The following is a 26,470-nucleotide window of genomic DNA, read 5'->3' as shown; positions in this document are numbered from 1 at the left end:
TGAAGCCCAGAGCATCATTGTGTGAAGGAAGTGGGCAATACAGCGTTTCTGTGAATTAATTCAGAGAAAAGCAGGAATTTGTATCCTAAATGCATTTACTGGCACATAGTTTTGTGTTTGTGAAGTTATTGCCAATGTTCCATCCACGTTTCATGTCCGATTCCGCAAGTCGGAGCAGCGGAAACAATTTCCTGAAACCGGAGCGCTGGGCACATTACAGCCGCCAATCCTATGTAGACAACAAAAGGATCCCAGCAGCGAGCCTGGCAACTGAATTTGGGAGCAGTCAGAGCACGTTAATGATTTCTCACGGAAGGCGTCTGCCAACAGCTGCCTTCGATTAACCCTTTCATTTATTAAAATTGGAGTTACCTGCAGTGTTCGGGAATAAATCCCACGGTTGACGCTGAATAATCCTTCTGTTATGTTTAGGACATTTCTACCCCGTGTCACTTATACAGTATTGGGTCAGAAAGTTCTGGGCTGTTCTTTCCTTGAAAACGTTAGTCACAGGAATGGAACTAAAAAAGGCAAAAATTTAAATGAAGAACACACACACACACACACACAAATTGCTCTGAGGTGGAGTCCATCACCCAGGGTCTGAGCCACAGGGCTCTTGCCGATACAGAAAGCGCCCCTGATTGAGGCTAATTTCACCGCATCTAGTGATGCTTCGGCCATATAGCCGTTGCCAGCTCGCTCTCTAAGGCCTGGGACATAGTGGTTGTATCCGGGCGGAGGCCGTCCATGGGCAGGTCTGGGGGTGGGCCAGTGACATCATGGAGCTGGTTCGCCCTCATTGGGAGAACCGCTCACGTGACCGTCCCTGCGCTCCGGTGAGCGCCATAATCTGAAGACTCGGTGAGACACACGCTTCCGCAAGCGTGCGCGAGCCCCTGCTAAAGCCGCTCTCATTGCGGCTGCAGGGGCTCAGTGCCGAGCAGCAGCGCACCTCAGCACGGGTCAGCACATAAGCGCTGACCATGCCCGAGGCCTAATACTGCTCTCAGAATTGAAGCTCACTGGGCTCCTTTTTCCAATGCTCCCTCAATATTAGAGATCCATATGCACACTGCTCGGCAGACGTTGTTGATACCGCATGTTGGTACGCTGCTCAATAAAATTCTTTTAAAAAAAATAAAAAATAAAAAACACATTTCAATTCATCTTCCTATCCATTGTGCCTTTGCAGGATACTGCGTTATCAGCCTGTAGCGCGGTTTTGCTTGCAATGCGAGAGATTGCTGCAACAACTTTCAGTGATACTTCCCAGAATCTCCCCTCCTGTGAGGGATACATTCTGCTGAACTTCCGGGGAAAGAAACTGTCATTTTCTATCCGGCTGGGACCGTTCTGATTCCACCATATCTTTGATCACTTATCGGATCGGAAAGTACCTAGTTCCTGTTTGAAGCCATCTTCAATGTCCACTGATTCTAATTGGTTTGAGATCTTGATTTTTTTGTGTTGGTTTAATCACTTGTTGTACTGCCGACTCTTTAGAAGCTCTCTTTTTTGGATGCAGACCCTCGACTGTCACTTTAGAAGTTCCCTCTTCTGGCTCTGTCCCAAATTTACTGTGGTGACAAAAAATATATTTAGTTTTGCATAAATCAACCCTCTTTCCATCACTCCTTTAATGAAGGACCCTTTGTTTGCGGCAAGCATAGGGTTGCTGCCCAAGACTCCATGCGGCCCTCCGATATTCTCCCAGCGGTGTTGCTCAAGTCTCTGTACGGAGCACTATGTTGCAGAGCAGCTTTTTAAATTTGAGGCCGTCGTTCTGTCGCGCCTCTCGTGTTTTCAACCCCATTGTTGGAAGCCCGCTGTACACAGGCGCACTATCAGACCAGGTGGGATGCCAGTAGAAGCAATGTCGAGCGCTCTTGCCGCTGTGCTCTGAGATGCCTCTGCGGTCTGCCCACTCGCACAGCCTTCAACTGCTGCCACCCACGGAGATGAACGTTGGAGCTGCAGGAAAGTGGCCAAGAACCTCCTGGATTCAACTGCAAATAGCTGCAGTCCTTTATATAAGATTAAAAAAGAAATTAACTCAAAAACTACTCATAGCTGTAGGAAAGGAAAAAGATGACCTGCTGGCAGGAGGGTCCTTTGAAGGGACTACCCGCAGAAATCAATTCCCTGCCTTACTCAGGCTAAGGATAGAGTTAACCCTACAGTGACCACTGCCACGGTGAACAGGAATAATAGTGTTTTTATTATGATTAAGACTAAAATGTACATCTTCAATACACATGCCCTTGTCATTGCCTACCAGAGACTCTCACATCCACCACCAGTTTAAGTTCTTTCAAATCTAAGGCTGTCTCACATTTTATTCTGGTCTGTATCTGTTTCATACGCCCATAATATATATTTTCTTTAACTGTGCACGCAATGTCTTGTATATAATGTATACCTTGTTCATTTATGTAACTGTACTTGTAACCATGTATTATTTTGTTTTACTCTGTGCCCAGGACATACTTGAAAACGAGAGGTAACTCTCAATGTATTACTTCCTGGTAAAATATTTTATAAATAAACATGAGACTCCAGTGCCCATCTGCATTCAGCGATACAGAATTTTCCAGCTCAACACCAAGGTCCTTGTGTTTGAAGTTAAGGACGTAACAGTGGAGACTGCAAATCAATAGTTATACTGTATATTTGCTAGGGGAGGGCTCTGGCTTTAAAGCTTCGTTTCCATTGAGTATAGAGAGTGAAAAGGTATAGCAATATCAGTAATGCTTTAACAAGCAGCTTCTTCATTTCTCAGAGAGTGGGTCCTGGGCATAACCTGCTGTTATACCCAACTGTGGCTATACAGCTGTATAACCATACATACAGAGCTCTACAACCTACACAGGAACAGCGACTGCTACCCAGGCACCAACCAATCCCTGCTTTTGGAAATGTTCTGTTGAACCAAATTATATTTGTAATGGGTTTCTTGTTAAAACTTATCCTCAACCAAAACACCAGCCAAACCCAACAGACCTAATGTGTGTGACTTAAGCAATCCACATAACCGGATGTGCATTGTTCGGGACAAACAGCTCGTTCCGCTCCTTTGGCGCGCACACACACACACACACACACACACACACACACACACACACAGACCTAAGGGATTTTTTTTCTGAGGGTGGTTGAGATATTTTTATTTCTACTCACTAGGATATCCTAGCACAATCCGTTCCCATAGGGAAAAACAGCTATATGTACAGGTAGTCCTCGTTATCCAACGTTTGACTTTACAACGAATGGCATATCCAACGCTTTACAATGCAACCCTATGGGCCATTTTTCGACGCCGGAACGCGTTATCCGACGCCTGAACGCGCTATCCAACGCTCACCGCCACGGATTAACATGGGACTCAATATCCAACGCTACTTCCAGAACGGATTCCGTTGGATAACCAGGAGGATATTGCAGAGACACAGTTGGAGACACGGGACGGGACAGGACATGAGAGATAGATTTTGGTGTCATCAGCATAAAGATGGATACTGAAAGCCAAATGATTACACCTTCTTCTCTTGGTGAACTAGTGCAGAGTGAGAGGAGCAGAGAACCAGGGACAGAGCCTTGTGGGACGCCAACAGAAAGAGAGTGAAGAGGAGGAGACACAAGAGAAGGAAACACTGAAGGAGCGGTTGGTAGGACATGAGCCAGGAGAAGGCTGTGTCACGGAAGCCAATGGAGTGGAGAATATTTAGGAGAAGCGGGTGATCAACAGTGTCGAAGACAGCAGATAGATACAGGAGAATCAGTAGGGAGAAATAACCCTTAGCTTTAGCTGCGAGTAGGTCATAGGTCACTTTTGTTAGTGCAGTCTCGTGGAGTGTAGAGGACAGAAACAGATTGTAAAGAGTCACGCAGGGAGTTGGAGGAGAGCAAGTGAGTCAGGAGGTTGTATACAAGTCACTCAAGTAGCTTGGAGGCAAAGGGGAGAAGAGATATAGGGTGGTAGTTAGAGGGGGAGGGGGAGTCAAGTGAGGGTTTTTTGAGAATGGGTGTGATGAGTGCATGTTTGAAAGAAGATGTGAATGTGCCAGAGGTGAGAGAGAGGTGAGAGAGGTGAGATAGGTTAAAGAGGTGCGTTAGGGTGGGGCTTCATGTGCCAGAGAGCGTAAGGAGGAGATGTGAGGGAATAGGATCAAGGAGGCAGGATGTAGGGCGAGATGAGAACATGGAGACCTCATCCTTTGTCACAGGGGAAAATAAGCGGAGTGGGTTTAGTTCTATTCTTTCTGCGCTACAATGTGCATTCCATTCTGTTTACAAACGGCTTCCCCATCCCCCGCAAACTCTGCGCAGCACGGAGGAGACCAGCGCCACACGCAACTTTATCTCAAATGCAATGCACCTTTTCCTAGCAGTTTATCAGCCTGCTAATGTAGGAGCGCTACACAAAGCTGCTGGGGGTCACAGTTTAAATGTCCAATCACCCCAGATTTATGCTGCATTTTGCAGCTTGAGGAAAATAAAAATAAATCTGCAATAATTATGGTTTCTTTGCTGGTTGGCGAGCTGAAATATATACATGAATGGGGAGGGGGGGAAGAAAGATTTGGGAGTAGGAATCCTTGGCTCAAGACTTTTGGCAAGGACATATTTCCCTACACCAAAATGAGGGGGCAGAATGTCTGTGCCGATCGTCTGTGTGGCATTGACCAGTCTGGTGCTATAGATCAGGGGTGCTCAAGCCCCCCCAGCAGGTCAGGTTTCAGGATATCCCAGCTTTAGCACAGGCGGCTCAATCACTGGCTCAGTCAAACGTTACATGTGCTGAAGCAGGGACTGATTGAGCCACCTGGACTGAGCCAATGATCAGTCCCTGTTTCAGCACAGACTTTGACCAAGCCACCTGTGCTGAAGCAAGGATATCCTGAAAATCTGACCTGTTGAGGGGGAGACTTGAGGACTGGAATGGAGCACCCCTGCTATAGATCCCAATATACTTTGCTAGAATCTACGCTGGATCCTATATAAAATCACATCTGTGATATACGTTCCACAAGCCATTAATACTGGGATCATGCCAATGGCACAAAATACAGCTGTATGCACCCAGATCAATTAGTGCGAAGTGAGCAACGTGTTTGCATAACTAATTATGTACTTTATGTACTGTACCTCCAGCTGATCAGGCAAGTCTTCACTCAAGCCCTCTTTCTGAAGCAATTGCAGAATATTATCCTCCTCGCAGGCCTCATCTTTGGTTTCAGAGGAGTCCAGGACCTCCGTCTCAGTCACTGTAATTTCCATATGTACATTGTCCTCGTCTACCCAGGTGCTGCTTTCTCTCGACTGCTTAACATATTCCCTATGTCGGCTGTGGGACATCAGTGGAGATGCGTGGCTGTTGGAGATGGAGGTAACAGAGACCTGGGACTCCGTGTAGTCACTCTCCTCCTGGATGGAGCTTCCAATGTCCATCATATCAGGCACGGACACGCTCATCCTTTGACCCAAAAGGTTCCTTTTCCGTATGTCTAATACTTTGCGTGAGCTCCTCTTTGTTTTGATGGTGAAGTTCTGAAGTAGAGGACGGGTCTTCTCTTTCAGAGATCCCCAAACAGTTGCCTTGTTGTACTCCATGACTGCAGAACGTTCACACCGCCCCTTGTATTTTATATCAGCGTAACCTGGAGGGAAAGAAAGAAATATCGGTATGAAACGAAGACGCTAACCAACGTTTACTGTTATTTTCCAGTTATTCTTAGAAATATATTTAAAACATGTACTAAGGCTATACTCCACCTGAGGAAACTTTAAAAAAAAGTGTAAATATAGAGATTTCCGTATGTATGTAGCACTTCATAGCAGTAATACTATACAGGACAAATATATATATATATATATATATATATATATATATATATATATATATATATATAAAATTCAAATTATAGGCTAAAGCTGGTAAATTCCGGGCATTATTGAAATACCTGCTCTCCAATTGGATAATGCCCGAAATTTTAACCAATCAGTAATGGCCCGGAATTTTTGGCAGCTTGCCAAGTTTTTAAGCCAATCAGCTTTCATTCACAAAGAGTGAAATTTGCACTTAGACAGGGGAGGTGATTGGACAGAAGGCACCAGCAAGGCACTGACTCCTCCCCCCCCTGCCGACAGCCAGGCACTGACTCCTCCCCCACCTTGCCTGCAGCCAGGCACTGACTCCTCCCCCACCCTGCCTGCAGCCAGGCACTGACTCCTCCCCCACCCTGCCTGCATCCAGGCACTGACTCCTCCCCCACCCTGCCTGCAGCCAGGCACTGACTCCTCCCCCACCCTGCCTGCAGCCAGGCACTGACTCCTCCCCCACCCTACCTGCAGCCAGGCACTGACTCCTCCCCCACCCTGCCTGCAGCCAGGCACTGACTCCTCCCCCACCCTGCCTGCAGCCAGGCACTGACTCCTCCCCCACCCTGCCTGCAGCCAGGCACTGACTCCTCCCCCACCCTGCAGCCAGGCACTGACTCCTCCCCCTGCCTGCCTACAGAGAACTCTGCTCAGGAGAGTGAAGGGAAAAGTGTGTGTGTCTGCTGAGTGTGTTTTGTGGGTGTAAAGGGGGCAGCAGAGTCTTGTTGGTGTGTTTCTACTGTGTGTTTTGTTCTTGTAGAGGGGGAGCTGCAGTGTGTGTGGCTACAGTGTGTGTTTTGTGGGTGGAGGACGGGTGCAGAGCGTTTTATTGGAGTGTGTCGGCAGTGTGTGTTTTTACAGGGGGCTGCAGTAGGTGAAGATGGGAAGCTGCTAGTGTGTGTTTTGTGGATGTAGAGGTAGCAGAGTCTGTTTTGTTGATTTGTGTGTCTCTGCAGTGTGTGTTTTGTAGGTGCAGAGGGGTGGCTTCAGTGTGTGTTTTGTGGGTGGAGGAGGGGTGCAGAGTGTTGTGTGTGTGGGTTTACATGGGGGCTGCAGTGGGTGTAGAGGTGGGCTGCTGGTGTGTTTTATGGATGTAGAGGGGGCAGCAGTCTGTTAGTGTGTGTGTGTCTGCAGTGTGTTTTGTGGGTGTAGAGGTGGGGCTGGTGTGTCTGCAGTGTGTTTTGTGGGTGTAGAGGTGGGGCTGGTGTGTGTCTGCAGTGTGTTTTGTGAGTGTAGAGGGTGGAGGAGGGCTGCAGTGTGTTTTGTGGGTGTAGAGGAGGGGGGTTGCAGAGTGTGTAGGGGGACTGCAGAGTGTGTGTTTGTGTATATAGGGGGGTTGCAGAGTGTGTATGTGTGGGGGGGGGGGTTGCAGAGTGTGTGTGTGTGTGTGTGTGTGTGTGTGTGTGTGTGTGTGTGTGTGTGTGTGTATGTATATAGAGGGGTCTGTGTATATGTACAATTTACTTTTAATAAACTTGCAGTAAAAGTATAAGAATGTAGACAATCATGCTGATAAAAATCAAAATGACTACAAAAATGTATCTTTTTTATGAAACATTAAAAAAAATTTTTAAATAAGCCTACACTTAGCCTATAATAGTAATAATCCCCTTAGAACAGGGCATTACTGGCCAATAATGCCCTGGCTGGGTTACCTCGGCTTCGCCTCGGGCCTTCAACTCTTCCAGCCAGGGCATTATTGGCCAGTAATGCCCTGTTCTCCAGGGATTATTACTTAAATAACAAATGGGAATAAGTGCTTCAGACATAAAAAGTAACATTTAGGAAAAGGAGTCCCTGCTCCGAAGAGCTTACAATCCAATTGGTAGGAAGAACGTACAGAGACTGTAGGAGGGAATTCTGGTAAGTGCGTCTGCAGGGGGCCAAGGTTTAGGCTACGGCCCCAGGTGTACACTGCTGCACGCACACGTGAAAGCCGCGATCTGCGGTCTCTGGTTGAGCTTTCAGTGACGGCGGGGCGGTGGGGGGGGGGGAGGGGGGAGGGGGGAGGGGGGTTGCTACACGCGCGCGCGGGCTGCTATTGGGACCGGCCCCATTGAGAGGCGGATCTTGTTCCTGCAGTGCACGCCGTAGCGAGCGCAGCATTAGACACTTGAACATAGGCCTTATGTATGAGGTGTAAAGCAGGGGTGCGCAAACTTACTCAGCTGCGCCCACCCTTACCTTGAATGTGGTGTCAATTGACGTAGCGGCGTCATGGAGATGCGAGGCCTGGTAAGTGAATTTACAGAGGCCTTGCGCTGAATAGCGCGGGGCCTCTGCAACCGCCGCAATCCCCAGTTTGCTCACCCCTGATGTAAAGTATCAGCCATGGAGCTACTCATATGCTTCCTTAAGCAGGTGTGTTTTAAGGTGGGTCTTAAAAAAAAAAAAAAAAAAAAAAAAGAAGGTGGATAGAGAGGGTGCTAGTCGGGTACTGAGGGGGAAGGGCATTCCAGAGCTGTGGGGCAGTCAGTGAGAAAGGTTTAAGGCGGGAGAGGGCTTTAGACACAAAAAATGGGTAGAGAGAAAACATCCTCGAGCGGAAAGCAAGAGTCGGGATGGTGCGTAGCGAGAAATTAGGGCTGAGATTTAAGGAGGAGCAGAGGAGTGTAAAGCCCAAATTTGTAATTTAAAATAACAAAATGGCAAGAAACAGAACAACTCAATAGTAAGGTCTTCAAGTATATCATTATTATTAGAAACAAAGAAGCCCAGGGCAACATTCAATGTGACGAAAATACACTGTGAAATACACATACATATACATTTCTGGAAAAAAGGGTAATTTAGTTAATATCATTATTATTGTTGTTTGCTTTTAATATACAAGGCGTTAATAAGTCTAAACCGGAGTTATTTTGTTGCCCACAGGAAATGTGCATTTAAGTGTTAAAGAAGTTTCTAAGACAAATAATCCTAGGTTTGAAGCAAACACTACTTTTTCTTGTTATCTTTAACTCCATCAGTGCCAGGGAGGCCACACAGGACACATAATTGCCTGTAAATACATACACTGCATGTTTTACCAACAGTCTGAACATGGCATTTGGTCTCCATCTACCAAAGCTAAACGTTCAGGAAATGCCATGTAATCTACCACGAGGGATGCTGCAGAAACGGAATAAAACCCCCACAGCCACAGGTCCCAGGACAGTTGCCCCAGCTACATAATCCTTGGACTCAGGGGGAATTTATTTTCCCCCTTATGATATATCATTGGATGATATTTCACTGAGGTTTTTTTCTTTGTCTTCCTCTACCCAATATCTGTACTTACAGTATATTGATCCAAAGTATCTGTCGTCCAAAATGAGCATAGGTTGAACTTGATGGACACATGTCTTTTTTCAACCTCATCTACTATGTAACTATGATAGCATCTGCCGTAACCAACCTCTTTCCATGGAATCTGTGGTTACCGCCTGCAGAACTCCAGGATTCTATGGAACTCATGTTACAAATCCACTGAAAACACATTGCAGTGGCTGTTCCAACTCTGCTGGAATAAACCGAATTGCCAGAACGGCATTTAACCCCTTCAGTCCTGGAGGAACGGGTTAGTTGGACGAGGTCAGAGGCCACAATCACCAATATAAAGAAGAGCAGAAGACCAACGACCAACTTACTTTTCAGCAAGAAATATCACGGGACTTAACACACACACACACACACACACACACACACACACACACACACAGGTTGAAGGCCTCTCCAATGATCTTCCAGATATTGCGGTTGCAACCCGCTTTACTCTACATTGGGACATTTGTTGGAGAAATTTCTTCCTCCCATCTTATTTTTGGTCGTTGTCTTAATCTTTTGATATCCCTTGGAATCCATTCATGCACCATCTTTGTCCAACGATGGTAAATTTCCTCTTGTGATAGGTCTGCCCAACTGCTTCCCCCCTCCCTTCCCCCCCCCCCCATTTCTTAACCCTTGTGATGGAGGTCAGACACTTGTTTGCTTCCGAACCCATTTTTCCATGTCTTTCAGCAATTCCCGGCATACATCTTTCAGTTGTCCGACTGTTCTGAATAATCTTCATATTTAGGATCCAAGTTTCACATCAATTTATGTGCACTGCTCACAAACTTTCCTCTTGGGGCACAGGGCAAGGTTACCTTGTTTCTGCAAATGCCACCCCATCCCACCTTCATTCTCCTTCTGATTCTGTTCAAAAAATTTCCATCAGTTGATACTTGCTAGCAAAAGGGAGACACTTCGACTTCCTGCTCTATTCCAATCTTTGTCAAGTGGAAACATTTGTTGATCACTTTGGTCTTGCTCAGATTTATATGGCGGCTTTCTTACTTGCTGGCTTTAAGTTCTCAGATTTATTGCTGGAGATCTTCTGGACTTGTGGCAAAAACAACAAAGAAGGTCATTGGCGAAAACCAAGTATCCACCATTCGTTTTGGTATGTGTATACCCAATTTTTGTTCCTGGAATTGCTTTATTTCTGTCCATTTTCTCATTGCATATTTTTTTTTTATCCTGTTAGTTAGCGATTCCTCCAATTAATTTGTGCTTTCATTTAAAATCTTTGCAAGTTCTTTATAATTGTTAAAATACCTACAGTACATGCATCTTAAGAGAAAGTGATTTTTTAGCTCTAGTGGAAATTCTCTGCTGTTGTCGTTGAGGATGTGGATTTGTATTGCAGCCGCAGTACCTGAAAGATCATCGGGAAGAACTTCATCCAGCAGTGGGGAGACAAGGGCTGATATAAATAAATCTATATGGTTTCTCTCTCCCCCCCCCCCCGCCATTCCAAATAAGCAAACAGTACAACCTTAAACTTTTCTGCCACCACCCCAATTAACTTGAACATTACCGAAATATAAAACAAAGATCATGTTAGGAGAGAAAAAAAAAAAAAAAAAAAAAAAGTGTTTCAATGTTTTACAGTGACTTCTTACTGGATCACTATACCTTCAGCATGGGTTAAACAAAATCATAACGTACCTATATTTAAACTGCTCCAGATAGTAGCACGGATGAAAAGCCAAATTAACAAAAATCCTTCCAAAAGTCAAAATCCTCCCCGTAAGAATGGAAACATGGAGAGACTAGGAGGGAGACGGCAGTGTTCAGTAAACATGCCACAGACCCACCAGTGCTGGGATATGACGTCAGCTTTGTTTAGAAACCTTGGCGCAGGTCAAATGGAACAAGACGAACAACTTGCTGATTAGTGGAACAGTTGTTCCCCACTCTGTGCCCAGCTCTGTGCCAGGGCTAACACAACAGTTCTAAAAGCAGTCGTGCCGGTCAACTTTCTTTACACTTGGCACAGCTTTGAAAGTCCACAGGCCCAGGTGGGCAAGATCTGGGATTCTGAAGCAGAATAAATAATAAAAATAAAAAAGTGTGACACAGTCTAGCAATACAGGGGTCATTAGCCTTGCATACTCTGGAGGGGTAGTAATATGTAATGGAGAACACAAAGGTCACTCACAGTAATAGTGCAAAGAGAGATTTATTCAATAGATCAATGTATGCATGGAATAAACATTGTTTGCCCTAACACACACACACACACACACACACACAGTGTGTAGCGCACGCCTGTTGATCATTTCACGGCTAGCAAATTTTAACCCATTTTACTGAACGGGTGTTAATGGCACAAATTGGAGACTCATATGTACAGTAAGTGGTATTAAATGGGAACTCAGCAGCATGGGTACTGAAATCAGTGAATAATAATAATAATAATAAGGTTCGAGCTGGCCAGGCTTGCAGCATTCAGAGCCGCTCAGATCGGTAACCACATCACTGCAATTTGAGCCATTAAACATTCGTCGCTGAATAAGTAATCTCCTCATTTTTGTACATTTCGTTGTATTTGATGATGGCCAAGTGAGTTTTCCAAAGCAATAAAATCTATTACAAGAATACCTTCTGTTGATAAACAGATGCAAAAAAGCATGGAAGAAAGGTTACAGTATTCAAAGTAAATGACATCCACTTTTATGCAAACCCAGTATGTGGTGCTGGCTCAGGGACGCGGTGCCTTTAAGGCAAGGAAAGACTTCCAATGTTAAAAGGATGTTCCATATCACATGTTCCAGTAACACACCTGGTATCCTTGCAACATATATTACAATGGCGGCAAAATGTCAAACATTACTCAGAGAGATCACCAGGGCACAAGCGCTAATCTGATTCCCGCTAGCAAAGCACACGATTTAGGCTGCATGGAAACAAAGAGGAAAGAGGACTTCCAAACAAAGACTATGGGGCCAATGCAGAAAGCGGCGAGAAGACCTATCTCGCCAGTTCTTTGCCAAATATGCCTACAGCAATTCAGTAAATGGCGAAAAACTGGCGAGATGAGGAAAATCCGGCGGTTTTTTTTTGGCGTGAAAAAAATCTCGCCGCGCGGGTGGTGAGATGCAATATCTCGCCAATTTAAAACCCCGCTGTATTCTAGTAGCCCCGATCAGCATCTTGGCGCTGATCGCGGCTATAAAATGGAGAGATTTTCTCAAAATCGCTCCGCCAATAAGAAAGTGGTGCTGAGCGGCGAAAAGGGACATAGAAAAAAAATCTGTCCCTTTTCCTGGCTCGGATTGATGCATGGGGGCTCTTACACACTGCACCCATCCCAATAAATAAATAAATAAATAAATAAATAAATAATACACCAGTATAATACATCAGTTTCATATATTTATTGGCATGCACAGCAATGACACTATAGGGCTCGCCATCTCTCTGCCGGATTCCTCTCCCAGATATGCGCACTCTCCTGCATACTGCGAGGGGAATCCGCCAAAAAGATGGAGAGCTTAAAGTATGGCGAATGGCCATTCTCGCAGTTCTCTGCATTGGCCCCAAAGTATTGAAGAAGAGCAGATATAATGGATAAATCAGGTTTAACCCATTGAAATGCCCCCCACTCCCAAAGATATGTCTTGTAACTGAATTAGTGAAGACAATAAAACCAATGTACTGTACCACCTGTTGTGGTCCCGCAGTGCTCCCTCAAACCATTGCAAAAAACAATACAAATCAATACATACATAGCAAAAGGTGACAGTGTGCTCATTTGCATGTCATTTCCCAGAATCCCTGGCTGCAGTGGAAGCACTGTATGCCAAGAGAATGGTGAAGGGCCGGGAGGCGGGCCTGTCAGAGGCGTGCAAATGTGCTCACATGTGATAGTTTATTCAGTGGAGATGTGTGAAAAGATATGGGATTAAGGGGGCATTTGTTCTTGCCCATTTTGTGTTTCTTTTAATAAATGCAGCAGGTCCTCGCCTTCACAGCAACGCAATTATCTAAGCTGCCGACCGATCAACGTAGACACCGCTTCCAGGGCACGCAATATGGCCGCCAATAGACGCATATACATACACACACGCATATACATACACACACGCATATACATACACACACATACAGTTTTGAATGAAATGCTGCTTTAACTCACTTACATATCCATCGCTCTCCTCAGTCGCTCAAGCAAGAGGTCACTCCAAGCCAAGACCATTATGACATCACTCATGAGACTGTTTCAGGTGCCAATAACTGGATTGTAAAAGTGTACAAGACTGGGACCAGATTCCTGTATCCCGTGGATGTTGTTTAGAACAGCAGACACAGGCCGTACTTGGCAAACATCATAGAATTGTGCTTTTCCCAGAGGGACTAATGCGTTTCTTTTTTCTTAAAAGCTATTGCAACTAAATATGAAACAAGCTACACAAGGAGAAGTTTCGGGTATGATTATTTTGGTGATGGGCGCTTCAGATATAGATATACCTAAAGAACCATATTACTGCGCCATTTCATTCAAAATCCTATGTGTGCGTGTTTTTTTTATGATTATTATTATTATTATTATATAAATTAGGTGTGTAGTATTAGATAGTACAGTACTTAGCATGTTTCTCCCCCCCCCCCCCAAAAAAAAAAAACTATGCCCTTTATAAATGATTTTAAATATATTAAGCTTCCTTGGATTGCTATAGCAGCCATTTAGGAAGCTACACCCTGTCTGCTTTTGATATAAGCGGCCATATTGTGTGACTTGGGAAGCGGGATCTTCACCGATTGCTCACTTAGATAATTACATTGCCGTAAAAGGTACGAGGAAACGCCCCTGCATAACTACATATCAGGGATATTTCAGACTGCGAGCGAGGAAGAGAGATCTTTGCCTTATATTTTTCAGCTAAATATCACAGGTCCGGACCCGCAAAAGCGGAGAATCTTTAGCATGCCGTTACCCCGATTCATATGAATGGGAAGCGGAAAACACCCTTTCGTGGATCCGGCCATAGCGTTTTCCTGATACTGTAACTCAGAATCATACCAATGGTGCCCTTGAAGGACACACGACACACACACACACCCACCACACACCCACCACACACCCACCACACACCCACCACCTCTCTCTCTTGCATCACTGGAATAGAAGCAATCACAACCTGCAAGGAATTCAACTTATTAGAATGAGTCAGTAAACATTCCCAGTAAATGCATTAGCGATGACTAAAGATAATGTCTGTGTAACAAAGTGGACGTGGTTACTAAACTATGCCGCGTGCCTCCTTTTCTAGAATTAACCAATTTTATCATTTATATAGTCTCATTTTTAGGGCTGAGGTATCAAATGACTCACCCAAAAGTCACAAGCATCATACATATAAAAACAGCTGTGTGTATATCTAAGCATGTGCACTAATGTAAGTGTGAGACATACATACATACATACATACATACATACATACATACGCAGGAATCAGAGCACAACTAAATAGTATTATCCTTAGGCCTTGTCCAGGGTGGCGAGAGGAGCGCTGGCGCTCCAGCGCTGCTCGGTCGTGCTTTTCCTGGCCGGCTAGGTGAGTGCGCGTCTGGGGGCACGGGATCTACGTCATGGAGCTGGTTCGCCCTCATTGGGTGAACCGCTCTCGTGACGCGCTTGCGAGCGGCAAATTCAAATTTGCTTGCTCGGCAAGCGGCTGAGCGCCGCGCAGACGCACCCGCCCACGCAGGACACGTGCATTGTCGCACCCTGGACAAGCCCTTAGACTTGTAGTGACAAACTATGGGAAAGGCTTTTTCTCTAAACAGCAATACCTCAGGCCAATAGGAAGCTGCAACATCACCTGCCGTTCCGATTGGACAGCCATTTAAAGCCCCCTTTAGAGCATGAAGAAATTCAGGTAACTTTACTAGCAACTATCCGGAGCACTGTAATAGGGAGGGGGGAGATAGGGGGAGGTAGGACAGTTTCAACTTTCACCTTTCATGTTTCCCAGGGTCTAGAGGAAGTAAATCAGGCAGCATGGAATGATTAAATGCCTAAAATCACAAAGGCCATAAAAAAAACTCGAACACAACAAGTTAGCCCTTCAGTTAAGGCAACAGGGAGGGAGTAACATTGCTTGGACCGAAGGCCACAAGCTTATCCTTCTACCGTTATTGATTTATGTCTAACACGGCCCTGTACGTTTCATAGCATACCACACATTACAGCCTGTGCGGGTTTCGGTGCAGAACAAGTCTTGGGATATTATTCTTGGACACGTACAGTAATCTTCAGTAAACAAAGCTCTGGGAAATGCCCATACTGGCAAAGCAAACCAGTGGGAACGGTTTGTGTTCTGGTGCCTACTCTTCTATCCCTGGTTAGTAAACACGTGTAATAATAGTAATCTCAGGTAGGAGTTTGCACCTTCCCAGGATGGGGGAGATGGGCGTGTAGCCCTGGTCTCCACATTGCTAGTTCCTCAGGAGATCTCTTCTCAGTCTAATCATAATGCACAAGATGTACAGTACTATGAAAATATCCGAGAACGGCTACGCTCCTGGATTAGTCCAATTCAAAACATTCTGTTAGACTTCAGAATCAATACCTTGCATTTACTCTCAGACAATGTCATGCTATACAGTTTGATTACCTGCAGCACGAGGCAGAAGCAGCAACCAGGATCACTGACCTTTGATGTGGGAGTCTCAGTAGCTCAGTAATATAGTGCATTCCATTGTGTAGGAATTTGGTGCTTGTGTGTAGCAGGTTATTCTTGCTAGTAAAAATGTATAAAGCAGTCATCGGTAACCTTTCAGAACGGCAGAACTCTTTAAAATGGTATGTGACTCAGAGCCCCAGCACACATCATATAAATGCCATTGTTCTGAAAGGGCTAACAATTTGTTTTTAAACAAAATTTGCAGATATAGATAGATATACAGATATATTTTATTACCGCATCACTTGAATTCTAACATTTTAAAAAAGGACAGTGAAAGCATATTGTACAGTAAAACTGATCTCTCTGCTACCTCCTGCAGAAACCATTGCAGCGAATGTCCCAACGCTCAAGAAATAAACTGAATTTGCCTGTGCACCAGTTAACCCCTTGAGCCCTGGAGGAGGAACGGGTGGCAGGCAGCTTTAGCTCCGTAGGGCGTTTGAGGTCTCGGCGTTTGCACCCGTCATTAACCACTAATTTCAATATTCAGAAAAGGCAGAGACCAAACTTCCTCTTCAGCAGGAAATGACACCGGAGTAATTCAGCTTTGTCGTCTGTATGCCCCCGGGAAGTGTACGTGGCTACAAAACGATGCTATTGCAACAGCAGAAGTAACAGCAACTGCAATCAAATAAGAATTTGGCTGCCATTCAACCCCTTTGGAAGGTGCATCGTGCGTTTCAACAGTCAGGGCTGGAAACAGGCAGCGGGCAACATACCCAGTTAAAATAAGTACTCATACTTTCTCCTGTATTATCTCCTCCACGCCCAGCAGAAAGTGCAAGTCTGCATCCTCATGTATTGAAAAAAAAGACAGAAAGCCTCAGTGCTACATCCAGCATGACATATTATACAGTTAAATACTTATCTGTTCATCTTCTCCTAAGTAAGGGTCATTTAGTGCAATTCTTTGGCCAAAGTATTTTAAGCCTGTAACCACATCACAGTATGTCCCATCTGTAGCCCTAACCCTGCTGTACCTGCAAAATGCTCTCATAGCCGCTCTAATGGAGGGAGAGAGGTCTTTAATAGGCTGCTCATTCACAGGTGCTTAGCAAGAACTGCCATTAAAAAGGTGGGATGGGCGAGCTTGGAAACAGGGAGGAGGGGTCACTAACCTCCAAACTGATTTATCTACTGAAATTAACACACACACACACACACACACACACACACACACACACACGTAACCTCAGAACACAAATCCTTCCCACAGTAGACCCTTAAAGATGCCGTGGTTACAACTGCAGCTGACAAATTCAGTTAAATTGGTGGCGTTTGAAGGACACGCACTTCTCATAAAAAAGGTTAGAATATATATAAAACTATAATAAATGTAATGGGCACCAAGATAGGAATATGCAAAGGCAGCAACTTCCTAAATAATAACACACACACACACACACACACACACACAAACACACGTCAGGGAACCCTACAAAAAAAAATGCACAAGACCCAAGTAAAATAATAATAAATAATAATAATAAATAATAAGTGACAGAAAAGCTTCATTACAATATTTCTATCTTGCATTGGTACACGAGACATTACATCGTCGCACAGATCACGCTCATGGTATTCAACCAGGTTTTGCTACAAGGCTGCGCCTCCGGTTCAAAATGAGAAGATTAATTGGTTGCACTTTAAATAAACACAAATTTCAGCTTCAAAGTCACAAAACTCAGAGCTAGTACAAACACCGGGAACTTCAATGTAATTGTCAGTTGGCAACAAAAGAATTGCCTTTCGGTGCTTTTTATTTCACAACTGCCGATGCTTCGAAGCTTATTGTGGAAAGTTTTACATCATATTCAGACTTTTATTCATTGGTCTAGAAACCATTAAAAATGTTGCCAACCAATGACTGAACTGTGATCAAAATCGCAGAGACCTCGGCGTAAAAAACACAAAAGCTATTCCATGTACAGTCACATCATTTTATAAAACTAAAAAAGAGAGTCCCAAATGGGTAAGAGTTTCCTAATAACTCTTACATTAGTTCCCCAATACTGTAACTCTTACATTAGTTTCCTAATAACTCTCTTACATAACTGGAATCACAAGTGAAACTGATGTGATGAAAACAAGCCCTAGAACAACCGAGCATGGAGACATAAACCAAGAACCGTATGCGGTTTAAGAAGAGGAACGAACACGCAATTGAGGAACTATGATACCTTTATTAGCCAAGTGGTGGTTATCAGAGGAAGGTTCCCAAGTGTTAGTCTCTAAGAAAATAAAGCCGCATTAACACCACTATTCCTCTTGATTTGTTTTTATGTTACTGATGTTCTGATGCTGCTGACAATGGGAGGTGCATAACCCCGTTACAGTAACCACACCACACATACCTCGTACACAGTTCCTAGAGCAACGATTTACATTCCCCATATTTAAAGATGTCGTCAAACTTTGCCGATCAATAGACGGAGAACGAATTGACCGGCAGCTATGCAGTTTTTTAGGTAAGTAGAGATTGCCCACATGAAACTATTGAAGTTAAAAAAAAAAAAAAAAAAAAAGAGGAGACTGAACTGCAGCTTTAAGGACCACGATTAAGAATACCTCAACAATTAGTGGCTAATAAAATGTAATCGCTACCGTAGCAGCAAGATTCCTGGAAGCCAGGAGCCCCCCTAGTAATGCAGTGTAACCCCTCTTTACTTTCCCTCAGACTATAGAACCTGGCACTGAGGTGGGGGCCTGCGTCCTGTAACTCTTATAGTGGGGGGTACACAGAGTGGGAAGCAGGTGTTTATTAGACACAACACAACTGTAAGGAATAACAAACTTTATATTAATTTATCTATGATTGTGAGCAGGGATACACACACAGGGCTACCACATAACCACACAGTATTTCTGCAATCCTACTAAAACAAATCACCAACGCTGCACTTCTGTCTTTAGATATGTTACAGTCATTGCATATTAGACCCATGCCTTTGATCAGACAGGGTGTTTGTACAATAACCTTTCGTTGGAGCTCTGGATTCAAACAGATGCAGCTGCTGCTTCTTACAGTTACTGTGAAAACATAACCTGTGTTACAATGCAGGGGGGTCGCTTTCTTTCTCCTGGCTGTTACAATGCAGGGGGATCTCTTTCTTTCTCCTGGCTGTTACAATGCAGGGGGATCTCTTTCTTTCCTCTGGCTGTTACAATGCAGGGGGATCTCTTTCTTTCTCCTGGCTGTTACAATGCAGGGGGATCTCTTTCTTTCTCCTGGCTGTTACAATGCAGGGGGATCTCTTTCTTTCCTCTGGCTGTTACAATGCAGGGGGGGGGGGGATTTCCTTTCCTCTGGCTGTTACAATTACAATGCAGGGGGATCTATTTCTTTCCTCCGGCTGTTAAATCCTGATATTTCTCCCCTTAGCTGTTGCAGGGCTCCCCGATGTGTCACTGTACTTTGTACTGGCCAGCAAAATCCACCAGTCTCCTCACTCCATGGATCAGCCAGGCCTTTGCAGAGTGTTCTGCAGCAGCCTCACCAAATCAAAACAAAAACTGCCACCCCAGTCCCCTCAGCAATCCCTTTCCAAGTGACATCAACTGCCATTCCACTGGCTAAGCACGGGCACGTGGTCCAGTGTAATGTAATTCTTAAAGAAGGGGCCGTGCCCTGTGTCGATAGAGGGGTTACACAGTATGCCAGGTGCCCACTTATTGCATTACAGGTATGAGCAGGTAACCCTCCAGACCAGGGAGTGGCCAACTCCTGTCCTCAAGGGCCACCAACAGGTCAGGGATATCCTTTCTCCAGCACAGGTGGTTCAATCAATGAGTCACCTGTGCTGAAGCAGGGATATCCTTAAAACCTGACCTGTTGGTGGCCCTTCAGGACTGGAGTTGGCCACACCTGTTATAGACAGAATAGAATTTTCTTGCAGTGCCTCCTACTTGTTTAACCCCCATCTTTTATATATGTGTTTAGTGTGGGAACTGGGGAATCCCCAAGACAAAAAACGCCACTGTGTTCAGATCCAGGGACCCCCACCGCTGAAGTCACCAGGTTTAAATCTCCCACGGGGAAAACAAAATGTCTGTCAAGTTTCAGGCCAATAGGAAGCTGCAACCTTACACGCTGTGACTTTCTATTGGCTGGCCATTTAAAACCAGGAGGTTTACCAGTAAGTGTCTTGGGAACCTCAGATTAATACTGGGGTACCCTTCTGCGAGCCACAGTTTTAGCAGCGGCATTTTCTGATAATGCGCTAGCCCCTTTAACAGACAAGATCTTCCCCGCGCTGATTTCGTGCAGTGATATCTTGCAAATCCGGCACAATACAATGCAGTCACAAGCAATAAAACGACCAACAATTCTCCCATCATCAAAAATAAAAAAATAATCTAAATGGGAGTTTAAATCCCAAAATCGCCCTTATAAATGGCATTCGCGGAAGGAAAACCCTGCCTAGAAAAAAAAAAACAATTATCTCCTTTGGATTATACTAGATTAGAAAACAATTTCAGGAAAGTCTCAACCGGACAACGTGGCATAGAAGCTTTGCCGGCTGGTGGTTCTCTTACGTGGCATAGTAGCTTTGCCGGCTGGTGGTTCTCTTACGTGGCATAGAAGCTTGCCGGCTGGTGGTTCTCTACGTGGACAGGTTTATTCTCTCCATGTTACGTCTTGTCCATTTACACAACACTGTTTAGAGACAACAATAACCCCATCTCCAATCTCATTTCGGTACCCAAGGCAATATAGTGCTCCTAAGATTGCAAGCTCCTGCGGGTAGGGGCCCCTTTACCATTGCCTCAGTTCATCGTTACATCGTCAGAGAAGGAGTAGCTCAGTGAGTAAAGACACTGACTGGCACTGAGATTGCTGCAGGGGAGCCTGGTTCAATTCCCGGCAGCTCCTTGTGACTTTGGGTAAGTCACTTTATCTCCCTGTGCCTCAGGCACAAAAAACATAGATTGTAAGCTCCACGGGGCAGGGACTGTGGGCCTTATGCAGAGAGGAACGTTATTTAATGTGAAAACGGCAAGAAAATAGCCACAGAATTGGAGCAAGTTATGGGCGTATGCAGAAAGCTGCGTTACCTAATTTTTCTGATGAGATTCAAAATTGCCAAGTTTTTCTGGCTAGATTGAACTCACTATAATATAGGGCAGAATGGCGAGTTGCAGTGCATCTATGCTACCTGCATACCACCCTATTTTAACATGGCGAATTTACCAATCTCTCCACGTGTTTGGCAATTTTTAAAGTAAAGAAACCTGCTGTGGAGAATTTTATGAATCTCTCCATGTTCTCTGCAGGAGAAGCTTCTCTGGGAAGTATTTTCTCCAAAATATGGTGCTATTTCCCTTCTCTATCCTCTCTGCATAAGCCCCTGTGTCTGCAAAATGTCTCTGTAAAGCACTGCGTACAATTAGCAGCGCTATACAAGAACATGTTATAATAATAATAATAATAATAATAATAAGTAACTAGTCACACAATGTTATTGTCCTCACCTCTCACATTGTGCTGCGGGAGGGGACGCTGCAACACACCTGTTCTAAATCTTATATTTATTCACAAAGACAAATAGGACAAACCATATATTTGCCTATTCATACAGAGTTCAGATTTGAAAAGCAGGGTGTGAATATACAGTGTAAAAACAATTAGAACTGGCTGAGAGTAAGGTTTAATCTAAAACCAAATCAGTCCGTATTTAGTGACAAAGAGAACGCTTTGTAAGAAACCCCCATAATGTATCACGACCCATGTTCTTTTGCTCCTATAAATTGTAACCGATCAGTGCTAGAAGGAAGAAGCACACAGATAGGACACGGCTCACAATGGTGGGGTAACATGGATCTCTGCTCCCCTGTATGTGCAGCTGTAACATACTGCAGGCGTGTGCAGTTTTATAAGTAAACGCGAGACGTGTAATGCAGAGTGTTTATGGGGTGGGAAGTGGAAATTACACATGTATGTTTGTATCGACTTTATGGTGAAGCATTTAACACCTTAGCTGCCAGGGAGGGCCTGCAACGTATTCATTTCCGGGGCGCTGAGGACCAGTTTGGCAGCAAGAGAATTAGAGGGTGATAGGGGCCAGACACTTCCCTGAAAGATACTAATCACCACAAATAGGTCTTATACTGGTTTAGCATAGTTAAACCAGTGTGACAGCTGCAGTGCCGATAAGGTCTGCGTGCCAGGTGGGATACCCTAAATGCCCTCCAATAGTGGGGTTCATACACTTTTTTTTTTTTTTTTTTTTAAATACGAGTTTACAATTTCTATGTTCCAAAATTAGACCGTTTCAAAGGGAAAAAAAAGTTGAGGAATAAAAACGCGCCTCTTTGCGTCCTGTGAAGCTGCTGAGTGTGCCGACGATGATGGAGCCATTTCGAATAAGATCAATATTACCCACTAATTAAACCACTGAAACAGAAGTGTACTTTCAAAGTTAAACGTTGTCAGCAGATTAAAAATAAAATCAAAGGTCTTCCCTTCCATACCCAGATAGCAGGGGTACATACTGGGGTAACCTGTAACGCTTCACAGCGCAATCTGCGAGGATGGATAATCCGGGGCCCAGACTAAACCGCCGAACCTCATAAAACCCCCTGTGGTTTCCGAAGACGGGTTATATGGTGGCTTCCAATACAGAAGGTGTCTTGCCACTTGGTATTAGGGATAGGAGATTGTTTTTTGGGGGGGCGGAGGGGGGTTGTTGGAGATTGGGATCCGCCTTGGATTGGCCAGTTCCTTTTTACTTTTTACGGATTGCTAGAAATCGGTACACGGATTAATCCGTGTAGCGGATCTTTCTCCGCTGATTACACAGTGTGTGGATTTTTAACAAGCCCCAGATCTGATTCTTAAAAATCCGTCCAGATTGTGTCCAATGGCGGATCTGGATTAATCTGCACAGATTTTTTAGTGCCCAATATCTGCAGATAGATTGGGGGCGGGGGGTAGATTTGGACTGGTACCACCTCTCTACTGAATACTGCTTACTACACAAGGCTCTTGGTGTTACAATTGCTTCAAGTAGTACTCCATACCCAACGTAAGGGTTTCGCATGGAGCACGCTTGCGCTTTCAAGTCGCAGCAAGCAAACTGGCAGGCATTAGATTTGCCCAAATCTGCACCAGATGTCAAGCAGAATTCTTTAGGAAATTTAATCCAGTGACAGAAAAAAAAAAAAAAAAGAAGAAGGGGAACAGAAATGGGAGTATAACTATCACAGCCGCAATCCTCTCTGCACACCCCCACCCTTTCCCTAGAAACAAAACCAGTAAGTGAGGAGGGGGGTGGGGGGGACCTCATGAGTTAAACAGCGCTACCCTAATCCCAGCCCCCATGAAATAGAATAAAGTGTATTTTTTTAAGACCCAGCAGGTTCCAGAGCACAGATCTGCCCTGAAGGTCCCTCTGGTTCTGGATCTTATATAAACCCTGAAAGTTTATGTTGCTTAAGCACCTTATATTGCTTTATAAAATTCAGCCCTGATCACAGAATCTTTGCAATTGCCGCTGCATTCTTGGTCCATTCAGGAATGGACACCGAGATACACCGCGTATTTGCGGCTGCGCTTCAGGCAAGGCCCCATTCTGAACGACAATATGAATCCAAAAAACACACGTGAAAGAAAAACGATGATAGCAAGGTGTTGTGGACGGACGGATCCCGCAGCTGAGGTGTTAACAACGTCCTTTGCTGAACCCAGAATGTTACACTGTCACCCACCACTGAATATTCACAGAGAGCATCCGTCTAACGGGTTACAAAAAGAGCACAATATTCAAAGATTTAAAAACACAGACAAAGTCTAGAACACGGCTCTGCTTACATGAGTCCTCCCACACATGTACAGAAGGGACACACACACACACACACACACACACACACACACACACACACTGTACCAGGCGTCGGTTTATCAGTGTGAATGTGCTGATACTGTACATGTTGCAGCTCCTCCCACCGCGTGCATGGGACGCTCACAGACTATTGTGCAAAGTGATCCAATTCTTGAGAAATCCTCTACTTGAAACTTTACTAAACAGCCACGGCTCGATTCCTGAGCTCACCAACGTATTTATTTTAGCTTGAAATCAGCAAGAAATCGTACATAGGAATTATAAAATATTTATGGCTAGTTCAGGGGGAATTGTACTCTGTACGTTAGAACAAACATTTTGACCTCTGCAAATATGCATATACTACATACATGACACACACACACACACACACACACACACACACACTTTACCCCCCGTTCACAAAGCACAGACCTTTGCCAGATCTGCCATGTTGATTCTGTGTAATCACTGGATTTTGGATGGATGGAGTTGAGCTTCTGTGACGTTATTGTGGAGTGAGTGTGAGCAGGAAGTGTCACCTCAACCATGCTAGTACTGCATCAAGCTCATGATCAGTTACACACGAAGGCACACGCGTACACACACACACACACACACACACACTTTCCTGAGCAATGTGCTACAGCACATTTAGCAGAAGAGGGGGGAGTTCCACACGTCTGTGCAGCACACGCACTAACTTCCCTTTGTATGCACGCCCAATTTCACAATGTATACAAATAATCTCCCAAGCACATAGCACATTACCCTGTAGTGTCCCGCAGTGGCTTGTACATGCACGAAGACGAAGTGTTTGCCCCTTCGTACAGTGGCCCAGAATTAGTGGACACTTTGGCAACAAAGGTGTTAGTTTCTTAATCCCTTTCATATCAGTTCATGTCTAAAGTACCTTTTAAAAGTTGCAACTGAGGGCATGAGTATGTATGTAGGTAGGAAGAATGCAGCCCCACGCAGGAAAATAACTCCAGTGTATTGGTGAACCCATACAGAGCACCTACATTTCGGTCTTCACAGGGACCTACTCAAGAGGTGGGGGGGGGGGAGGTGGTGTGTGTGTGCGTGTGTGTGTGTGTGTGTGTGTCAATGGCCCATCTGATAATCTTTGATTTGGCGTAGACTATTTCCGCAGCACAGTATAAACTGGCGATAAGGAGAACAATAAAACAGAAGATATGCACAACTTAAAATATGATTAAGCAACAGGTAATGAGGTCCTTCCCCTAGAAGCATGCAATCTAAAAGGAAAACGGAGAGCAACATCATCTACATCACACAATGATACCGTAACTCCTGTGGTGCTCTGCTGATTCCCCCACCCCCAATTTCTTAATAATCATTAACTTACTATCATTTTCAGATCCACATGCCCTGTTCCTTACCTCCTCTATTTGAGGAAGGTCCACAGAACATCTAAACTATAAAAACAAATCCACTTAACCCTTTTGCTGCCATAGGAGCCAGCACTGGACTAAAAGAGGCTTCTCATTATAAAAAGCCCTCTCCCCCACAAATAATGCCAAATTCTCACTTTCACGGCCTGCAACGCGACTTCAGCTCGTGTAATCTGCTTTATCGCTGCTCTGTTATAGAACATTTCAATAAAGAATAATCAGGCAAGAGAAACATGAACCTTTTCTGTGAAATGTGTTAAAGTTAATGTGCCCCCGGACCATTCTGTGGCAGTAAGGGGTTAACATGCCCTCCCTCTAAGAACTCCTCTCCCCTCCCCTCCCCCCCAGCACTCCTGCCCCCCCCAGCACGCCTGCCCCCACAGCACTCCTCTCCCCTGTCCCCCCCCCCCCCCAGCACTACTCTCCCCTGTCCCACGCAGGACTCCTCTCCCCTGGGTACTGTCACTTAGTAGAAGTCTCATGGCAGTTGCAGTGTCCCGTCCCCCCCTCGGGCACACCTGTGCCCCCCCTGTCTCCTCACCTGTGCAGGTGTAGGTTCATGTCACAGCTCCCTCGCTCCTCTCAGCAGTCACAATGTATCCCTAATCTGGCACTCACAGTTCTCTGACTTCCTCTCCAACAAAACCAGCCCCTTAAAGGGGAGGCGGCCAGCCAGTGCTGACCCGGAGCCATGCGGGGGCGGGGCGCTCACACTGCCCAGGTGTTCTCTGTGCTGCTCCCTGTGAGCCAGTCCTGCTCACACTGCCCAGGTGTTCTCTGTGCTGCTCCCTGTGGGCCAGTCCTGCTCACGCTGCCCAGGTGTTACCTGTGCTGCTCCATGTGAGCCAGTCCTGCTCACACTGCCCAGGTGTTACCTGTGCTGCTCCCTGTGAGCCAGTCCTGCTCACACTGCCCAGGTGTTACCTGTGCTGCTCCGTGTGGGCCAGTCCTGCTCACACTGCCCAGGTGTTACCTGTGCTGCTCCGTGTGAGCCAGTCCTGCTCACACTGCCCAGGTGTTACATGTGCTGCTCCATGTGAGCCAGTCCTGCTCACACTGCCCAGGTGTTACCTGTGCTGCTCCATGTGAGCCAGTCCTGGTCACACTGCCAAGGTGTTACCTGTGCTGCTCCATGTGACCCAGTCCTGCTCACACTGCCCAGGTGTTACATGTGCTGCTCCCTGTGAGCCAGTCCTGCCCAGGTGTTCTCTGTGCTACTCCATGTGAGCCAGTCCTTTTCTTACTGCCAAGGTGTTCTCTGTGCTGCTCCCTGTGAGCCAGTCCTGCCCAGGTGTTCTCAGTACTCAGTGCTCCATGTGAGCCAGTCCTGCTCTTACGCCCACTGTACAGATCACCG

General features: G+C 45.3%; 1 protein-coding gene across 4 annotated transcripts in view; it reads right to left on the bottom strand.

Moving 5' to 3' along the window:
• MCTP2 (multiple C2 and transmembrane domain containing 2) overlaps nucleotides 1–25,766 on the bottom strand; it is a 98,217-nt gene extending 72,451 nt beyond the window's left edge. For 2 of the 4 annotated variants that reach the window (XM_075575245.1, XM_075575248.1), the window contains exons 1-2: nucleotides 25,655–25,766; nucleotides 5,149–5,660 (exon numbers count right to left, since the gene is read on the bottom strand). In XM_075575245.1, coding sequence (XP_075431360.1) covers nucleotides 5,149–5,613 — 465 coding nt within the window. In that variant the 5' untranslated portion in view covers nucleotides 5,614–5,660; nucleotides 25,655–25,766. Of the gene's footprint in view, nucleotides 1–5,148; nucleotides 5,661–10,851; nucleotides 10,988–25,654 lie in introns of those variants that run through there. The other 2 variants (XM_075575247.1, XM_075575246.1) reach the window with 2 other exon arrangements.
• Between the last annotated feature and the right edge of the window lie 704 nt (nucleotides 25,767–26,470).

This window comes from Ascaphus truei, chromosome 18, assembly GCF_040206685.1.
Source record: "Ascaphus truei isolate aAscTru1 chromosome 18, aAscTru1.hap1, whole genome shotgun sequence".
Lineage (NCBI taxonomy): Eukaryota > Metazoa > Chordata > Amphibia > Anura > Ascaphidae > Ascaphus > Ascaphus truei.
Note: the sequence above shows the minus strand (reverse complement) of the source record. Positions and strands in the feature narration are given on the sequence as shown.